The 8,527-nt window shown below is 42.4% G+C and overlaps 1 protein-coding gene across 1 annotated transcript; it reads left to right on the forward strand.

Annotated features, from left to right (window-relative positions):
* Positions 1-255: 255 nt before the first annotated feature.
* HINT1 (histidine triad nucleotide binding protein 1) lies at positions 256-4,164 on the forward strand. Its single transcript, XM_063423281.1, has 3 exons — positions 256-426; positions 2,955-3,059; positions 3,828-4,164. Exons 1-3 carry the CDS (start codon positions 316-318, stop codon positions 3,990-3,992), a joined length of 381 nt encoding a protein of 126 aa, XP_063279351.1. The 5' UTR covers positions 256-315; the 3' UTR covers positions 3,993-4,164.
* The last annotated feature ends 4,363 nt before the right edge of the window (positions 4,165-8,527 follow it).

Below are 8,527 nucleotides of genomic sequence, written 5' to 3' on the forward strand. Positions count from 1 at the left end.
ACTTCTGCCTGCAACAGCCTCTCCCGGGACTGTACTACTTGTGCACTACTTCTGTACACCGCGGTCTCACTACGTACCGTTGATCCCTGCGCGGACCCTGCAACAGTTCCGCCCAGAGATCCCTCCGCGACTCCCGGTCAGCGAGGGCGCGCCAGTGTGATGGGCGGGAACCAGCCGGTCAATGACAGGCGGCACCGCCAATCAGCCACGCGAACACGGCCAGCTGCCGGTGTTGGCCCAATGAGCGCCGCGGGGGGCGTGGCCGCGGAGAAAGGCGGGGCCGAGGCCGGCGGGAGCCGCGCGGGATCCGCCGCCATGGCTGACGAGATCAGCAAGGCGCAGGCGGCGCGTCCCGGCGGGGACACCATCTTCGGGAAGATCATCCGCAAGGAGATCCCCGCCAACATCATCTACGAGGACGAGCAGGTGCGGGCTGTGCAGGGGCCGGGGGCGCCGCGAAGGCGCCCGGGAGTGCGGCGGGGCGGGCGGGGCGTCCCCGCTCCTTCTGCACCGACCCTGCTCCTTCTGCGCCGTCCCTGGAGCTGCGTCGGGCTCCCTGCCAAGGGTCGAGAGTTCTCACAGCTGGTGTAGGAGGGTAGCCGTGAAACCTTTGCCACACGCAGGCAGCCTCCTTGCGGGTTCCGAGCAGAGCACCACGACTGTGTGCTTTTGCAGGTCCGGATGTTCCTCTCCGTAGCCTTACGGAGGTTATGCAGTTCTGCCTGCTGGGCTTTGGCAGTGAACCTCCGAGAGGCTCACAGCATGTTAGGACCGAAGTGAAATAATTAGCTTTAGAAGAAATGCAGCCGTTATTCCCCAAATGTGAACTAACTAGTATTTAGTATAAGATCTCCTGCAGTTCTCCCCCCCCCCCGCCCTTCAGATTGAATTACAGGAGCCCCATTAACAGGGGCTTTTGCTTTTGAAATAAGGGATTATTCTCAGTGTGCAGTGCAGACTCGGTGTAAGAATAGAGTTTGTCAGATTGTTGCAGTTGCCATCTGCCCTGAAGTATACTGGAAATGTTCGCTGCATTCTGAAAGTCATGCTTACGTTACTGTTCTATGTTTGTGTGAAGGTGTGTGTTCTTTCTCTACCCGGGTCAAACCAGTATGAGTTTTTTTTCTTAGCTGCAGCAGAGTAAGATGAGCACTGCTTGATTAAGAATCAGGCCATTGACTTCACTGAGCGTATAACTCACTTTGACAGCCATTTGTGCAGAGTATTTTCTGCAAGAGTCATTACCTGCAGTGCCTCACCTGATTTTTACTTCAAAGTGCAGAGAAACGTAGAACTTCTAGATTTCAGTTGACTAGTGGGTGATCTTCAATTAATTTTGTTGACTTTATGGAGGTCTTTTTAGAGGTGGCTGGAAGTGTTAAAAGGAGAAGGTTGAGGAAAGCCATTAATCAATAACTGACCTTCAGAGAATGGGAAATACTGAAAAGTACAAAGTCTCTATGGAATTATGCCTTATCATTGTTTCTCCAGTTGAATCTAAACTTGCTGAAATTAAGTTTAGTTTCCCATGCACTCATGAATTTCTGCGGTGGTACTTTTTCTTTATTGCTACTTCTGCTTTCTGTACCATAGAAAACTATTTACTTCCAATCTTTTGCTCCTTAAATTCTTTGACACAGTTTGGCCATTTGCATTCTGCCCCTATGGGACTACGTAGAATAGAAAAGCTACTTATAAAATGGTCAGCTCTAAGTATGATTTGTTTAATTGGGTGAAAATTAGTTTTATTCATCAGTTATTTACTTACTGCCCTTCCCTGTTTGGAAGAAATAAGCAGTTCATCAGAAATTCAAAACTGGGCATTATCTTCTTAAAGGTACCTTAGAACCAGACAGATTTGGTGTATAAAAGATAAAAAGTATAAAAGATTGATGCAAGTTGAGTTCGGGCTTTTCACCAACTTTACTCTTGACAAAAGCCACATTTCTTCTCATAATAAAATAGCAGTATAGTTGCAAAGAAAATTAACATTGATTCACAAAGAAAAGTGAATAGGAAATAAATATTTTGAGGAATCTAGGTATGTATTTTTAAGTATCCACTGTCTGTGACATAATCAATAGCTACCAGGTGTTTTGCTGTTCAACGTGATGGGTAAGTCAGAGATATCCTTGGACTAATGGTGGCAGAGTGCCTCCTGTGCATCTCTGTGAGGTTCCAGTAGCAAGTACCAGTTCTGTGGTTGGCCATTTGTACAAAGAGACATAACTTCATTTTCTCTTGCCTGTTGGCAGGTTCCTAATTTGAGATTTAGGTGGTGCATCCAGTGTCTGATTGAAATTTTGGTATTTAGTCAAGATTCAGCTAGTCACTACAGCCAGATGTTCGTATCTCAAAAGTGATGCTTTTCTCTCAATTTGAGAATGTCTGAACCAAAGCTAGTGTTAATGCATTACTCTGAAATACTTGGTGCCATTGAAAATAGAAGTTTAATGTGGCCTCAGTCACATAACTTCAGGATCTTTGGAACTGCCATGCTGTCTTTGACCCAGGAAGTGTGCAGGCATAACTGGAAGATGATTAGGAACTCTTTGCCATTTATTTTATGAAACACGGCGCTGATTAAGAAAAATAAATAAGCATAAATGTACTTTCTATATGCATACACGCCAACAGCTCTACTAGTTGTTATGCATATACTGCAATAATAAATCTTGAACCTGATTGCATACTGCTTTGCTGAGAAGGCTGTAGCTTTTAAACAGTACTTTACAGAGTAGTGGCTTTTTTCAGCAGACCTTGGTAAGTAGTGTTTTTGTTTAGAAATTAAGGGATGTAGAGTAATATATCACTCAAGAAAAATTAACATCTTTGCTTATGTTTGGGGTAGCTGGCAATCTGCTGAAGTATGTATGTAGTGGGGCATATTGATTACTGAACTCTTAACCTTTCTCCGAAGCAAATTATATTTTATCTGTTTCCTGTTCCTCCAGTGCCTTGCGTTCCATGATATTTCACCGCAAGCTCCAACACATTTCTTAGTGATTCCTAAGAAGCCAATTGTCAGGTTGTCTGAAGCAGAAGATTCTGATGAATCTGTAAGTACTCTAAAGGTTTTCTGTACACCAAACTGTGCTTCTCATTCCTTCATAATGTACTAGGCTGTCCCCCTTTTCCTCTTGACATTTCAAGGAGACAAGGTAGTTTTCCGATACTATAATCCTTGTCCTCTAGCTTAAAAAGATAATGGAGTTATGGTTTTCCAGTAAAATTAGACAGAGAAAGCAAAATACATCTGTGTATTTTCCATGCAAAATGAATTGATATTTGTTATTTTATAATCCTGATGTCTGTTTTCACTGTTTGCACGCAATAGTACATACTCTAACATGGACTTGGGGGCTTTTAGCAGGTCAGAGGTGAAGAAAAGGAAAGTTAGCTGAGAGATGCTGAATATTTCATTTGTAACTAAAAACATCAAGTTCAAAGGTTTTGTAAACTTTACATGGTAAGATAAAGTTTCTTTTCGACCAGAATGATATATGTTGGCTGAAGAACTAGTGGGGGATTTAACCATGAAGTAAACTTAGCTTCTGTAACACTTCTGTAGTCTGTTGCAGCCTGGCTTGAAAAAAATCAGTAGTTCTATTTTCCCCCTATATTGAGCACAGCCAGTCTTTATAGCTTTTCTTGGAAAGTGTCAGTTGCAGGCAGGCAACAATTTGAATAGCAGTGCCTGAATTTCTGAGAATTAACTTACTGGCTTATTGGTTCTCTGCCCTCATTCCTTCCCTTCCTGCCCTTTCCCCTTTTTTGTGTGTTTTGTGTTTGTTGTTTTTTCTTTTTTTTTTTTTTTTCTCCTCCAGCTTCTCGGGCACTTAATGATTGTTGGCAAGAAGTGTGCTGCTGACCTGGGCCTGACCAATGGATTCCGGATGGTTGTGAACGAAGGGCCTGAGGGTGGGCAGTCTGTCTATCACGTGCATCTCCATGTCCTGGGTGGCCGCCAGCTGGGCTGGCCTCCTGGCTAATACTTGCACACCATGGAGTTAACTGCATGCATACGAGTTACCACCGAATAGATATAATGTGCTGTCCATCAGTCTAGCCACTGTTAGTGTATTGTTTTTTTTTAATGTGTGTCTACAGAGGGAAATAAATGCTCTGAACAACATTCGCACAATAAAGACTAAGCATGTGGGAGTTGTCTCTGTCTGGTGTGCCTTACTGATGGAAACGCTTTTGAAAGTGTTAAAATTAGTTTCTCTGGAGTTTAAAGCACGAAACTTTTTTGGTCTGCTAACAGGTCTTCTGTAGGTACTGATTTGCCGAGGCATACTAAACCTAAAGGTGCAGTTTTTAAAATGTCAGATACTGAGTTTGAAGTAACACTTCCTAGGTAGGAAAATTTGCATTCTTTTGTCCAGTCTTTTTGTGCCATGCTGTCCATGTGAACCCATGGAGTTCTTATTAGACTTTCATATCTTCTGGAAAGAAATCTTCTAAGCTTTTTGAATGTGGCGTGTAAATATTTGGAAAGCCAGCGTAGGCTGCTGCTAAAACTTCTTTAAAAAGTGAAATTCCAAACATGCTGTGCAAGGGCTGTGTCAGTACAGTGCAGTATGTTGGGAACAGACATTCTAAGGCTTCATTTTTCCTGTGAGAATGGGTAAAACAATAGTCTCAATGGCAGCTGCTATAGTTCCATACCACACATATATATCTTTTAGATTCCAAATTTTAGTAAACAGATCTTACCTTTCAGTTAGTAGTACTTTTTCTGTGTTGCTGCATACAGTTGTTCATGCAACACAGTCATCAGATCTCCAAGACAATAAATTTTCTTCAAGTTAGGTTTCACACACGTCTACCACACACACAGATGTGTCTGCCAGTGTAAATATAGAACAGCTGTTCTTTCTGATAAAATTAGGTCACAATCAACTAGTTTTTGTGATGAAAGATACCTAAAAGCCTCAGATGCTTTGATAAAAGCTGGTTACTTGTGAGTGTCAAAAGTGTTAAAAAAATGTGGGGTGTGCGTGAAAGGTGTACAGGTAAAAGCAGTGAATTGTGTTTTCTGTTCAGCTAAAACGTGCAAGTTTGGTAAACCCATTTGAGTTCATTCAGCCAGAAAATATTCTGTAAGTACTTGCGAATGTTCTGAGCTTTCAGAGTTCTACACTAAGACAACTTAAACAGGAAAATCACCTAGTGCTTCTGAAGGACATTGGTCTATAATTGAGTTAGGAATAAACACATGGTTCTGTAGTAGTAGCATAATGGCTCTTCTCCTGTGTGTGACTTGTGTGGAAGTGAAGAAGAAAACCCCACAGTCTCCAGAGGTGCAGCATCCCTGAGAGAAGCTGAACACGTGTCACAAGAACAAAGTATCAGTAGAAGACACCGGAGCTGCAGTAAAGGTTTGTGACTGGGAAACTGGCTATCAGAACAAGTTCAAGGAGGGCCCTTGAGGACAGTGAGATGAAATGTTGGCATCCGAATGTGGGGAAGGTCATCTGGTGTGTGTTTACTGCTTTGATTCCTAATTTCTGTTGTGTCCTTTTTACCAACACTGGCATATGTGATTTGAAGTGTGGCTGGTGAAGTTTTCACTCCTGAACCCTGTATGAAAGTAACCCAGTAAAACTGCTGTTGCTTCTTGAAATCTTGGAGGTGTACTTGCAGATACATGTGCTTCGGGAAGGTGGGAAGACTTCCAAGTGAGGGCAGAGCCATTAATCTTACAAAGGTAGCCATGAGGCCAGCTTGCTAACTAATTCAACTGTGCTTAGGTTTCAGATGAGTACCTTCTGGATTGATGCTCAAATGATGAGTAGCTGTGAGACCTGTCAGAAAATGGTGTACTCAATGTGGGAAAAATAAGAAAAATTTTTTCCTAATTTGTGCATGTAGGAAATGGGAAAACTGGGCATTAGCTGGCATCTTCTACCTTTCAAACCCCCCTGCCAGTTTATTGCTAAAAGGCAGACCAGCCTTCTTGTCATCAATTTTCTTCTGCTTGCTTTGCTTTTACTTCTGTGGTGAGGTGATGACTCCAGTACAGCTGCTCTGGCCTGTGATTTCTAAGGGCACTTAACAAAGTGAGATGTGTTAACTGCATCACAGGGAGGTAACAAACTTCGTCTTAATAAAAACCAGAGCAATGGACATAAGAAAGTGGAGTTATACTACATATGCTTTCACTCTACATTAGTGATAGATCTGGAACACCCAGTGGAAGATCTTGATCTCTCAAGTAGTCAAATGTTGAATGAGAAAAGCCTGGGAGCAGTCCAAGGATTTCACCTTTATATAATGTTCATGGGCTGAAGGTAGAAACAATTTACCTGACCGAAGAACAGGCTGATGTATAGTCTGTGTCCACTTAATGGAATGCTTAAGATGGGACAACATCTATTGTTAAACTCCGCAAACTCCCTGAGGTTCTTGAACCAGTTTATCAGAGATAGTAATGGAGTAGAGTGTGGAAGCAATGGGGAATTTTAATGTAGCTTGTCATTTCAGGAGGGCTGCATTATTACTGTAAGCTGTAGTGATCTCTGGTGGAATTTGTGTCTAATCTTCCAGATAATACCACTGTTACATCACTCTTAATCAGAGACAACCTGACAGAGATAGAGAGCTACACTGCATGTGTGAAATTTATGTCCGTTTTTAAAGTGTCACATACTGAGTTTGAAGTAACACTTCCTAGGTGTGAAAGTTTGCATTCTTTTGCATTCTTTTGTCCAGTCTTCTTGTGCCATGCTGTCCACATTAACCCATGAACTTCTTGAAAATGACAGTAACGATTGCACGTTTGGACAAGTCATCCTGACTGAGGCTGCAGTTATGTTTGCCTTTCTGTTTGCTTTTTTCTTGTGTTAGAACTCATTTTTGTAGACTACACTCAATTTTTGTGGAACTTCTCATGAGCAGTGTGTTGATATTTGATTGTTTGTGTTGGTATGGATTTAAATACAAAGTTCTGTCTTGATTTATTTTCTGCTCCAGTTACTGGGGGGAAAAACAGCCATTGTAACAATTTCTTTTACTTTGTAACAGATAGGAAATGTCTGGTAAACTAGGCAAAATTTTCTTGTTTTATTGTAATTTGCAGTTATTTTCTTTAATTTTGAGAAACTTCTTGTACTCCAGCTAGTTCACAGCTGAGCTTCAAAGAACTGGGGGAAAATCAAAATCTAGGCTAATGGTGTTCGGCAGAGCAGTTTGCCAATTTTGGACATTTGGAATGTGCCCTATACCTATCTGTCATCAAGGATTGCAGGAGGAAATGTGGTTTTTCTTTGGACCGTGATGTGGTTACACACAACACTTGGGTAGTTACAGGGCTGCCAGGTGAGAGAAACAACTTGGACCTGAGTCTAAAATTCAGTCTTCAAAGTAGAAGTTGAAGAGAGAGTGATGATTTAAGGAGGAGTCAGTGCTTTAGTAACTGGGTTAGGACCATGACTCTGGCGATAGGAAAGTTGGGAAATACTCCTTTCGAGTGTGAAGCTTCAAGACAGCAAATTTCCCTGAGAAAGAGATCTTGAGAGAAAAAACATCTAGAGGTTCTAGAAAAAAGAGACCATCTCTTCTCTTCTTGTGCTAAAACTGTAAAAGAACCAGCAATTCTGCATTCAAAGGATAAAACCCGTAAGTATTCACCAGTGAAGGTGTTCTGTATGTTGGAAACCTAGCAACACCTATGAAAATTGTTTACGTGATGGTCTTGGAGGTCATTTCCGATCTTGATGAATCTGTGATTTTGGCATGTCACAGAGTAGATGGGAGCATGGTTAATTTGGTCTTGCTAAACTTGCTGAAAACAGTCTCAATGGAGAGAATGCTTTTAGGATGTGAAGGATAAAGGGACAAAAACAGGCTGGAGCTGTAGTTGCTGACCCCTTTTTTTGTGAAGGATTTGTACTACTGGTTTGGCTGAAGGTCAAGGACCAGTCAGTCTCTTACAACCACTTCAGTATCAGAGAAGGCAGTTGAGAATAATTATACTTCAAATCAATCAGGTATTTTTATTTTGTTGTCGTGGTAGCTGTACCTCTGTCAGATTTTCATTGAGCAGAATCATAGAATATCCTGAGTTCAAAAGGACCCATCAGGATCATGGACTCCTGGTACTGTGCAGGACACCCCAAGAATCACCCCATGTACCTGAGAGCATTGTCCAAATGCTTCTTGAACTAGACAGGCTTGGTGCTGTGACTACTTTTTGAGGAACCTTTTCCAGTGCCCAGCCACTGTCTTGGTGAAAGACCTTTTCCTGGTATCCAGCCTAAATCTTTCCTGACTCAGCTTCATGCCAAATCCTCAGGACCAGTCACTGATCATGAGAGTGAAGGGATCGGTCCCTACCCCTCTGTTTCGCCCTGTGGGGATGTTGAAGACCTCAGTGAGGTCTCCCTTCAGTCTCCTCCAGGCTGAATAGACCGAGTGACCTCATATGGCATCCTTTCCAGACCCTTCATCCTGCTTGTGGCCCTGCTTGGAATGCTCTCCAACAGCTTCATGCCTTTTTCATATTGTGGCACTCAAAACTGCC

The sequence above is a fragment of the Prinia subflava genome, chromosome Z, assembly GCF_021018805.1.
Source record: "Prinia subflava isolate CZ2003 ecotype Zambia chromosome Z, Cam_Psub_1.2, whole genome shotgun sequence".
Classification (NCBI taxonomy): Eukaryota; Metazoa; Chordata; class Aves; order Passeriformes; family Cisticolidae; genus Prinia; species Prinia subflava.

What these genes read in the sequence shown, in the direction of transcription:
- HINT1 (XM_063423281.1), top strand. Translation starts at nt 316, where the DNA reads ATGGCTGACGAGATCAGCAAGGCGCAGGCGGCGCGTCCCGGCGGGGAC. An exon ending in TCATCTACGAGGACGAGCAG is followed by an intron (nt 427 to 2,954) that starts GTGCGGGCTGTG and finishes CTGTTCCTCCAG; the next exon opens with TGCCTTGCGTTCCATGATAT. An exon ending in CAGAAGATTCTGATGAATCT is followed by an intron (nt 3,060 to 3,827) that starts GTAAGTACTCTA and finishes TTTCTCCTCCAG; the next exon opens with CTTCTCGGGCACTTAATGAT.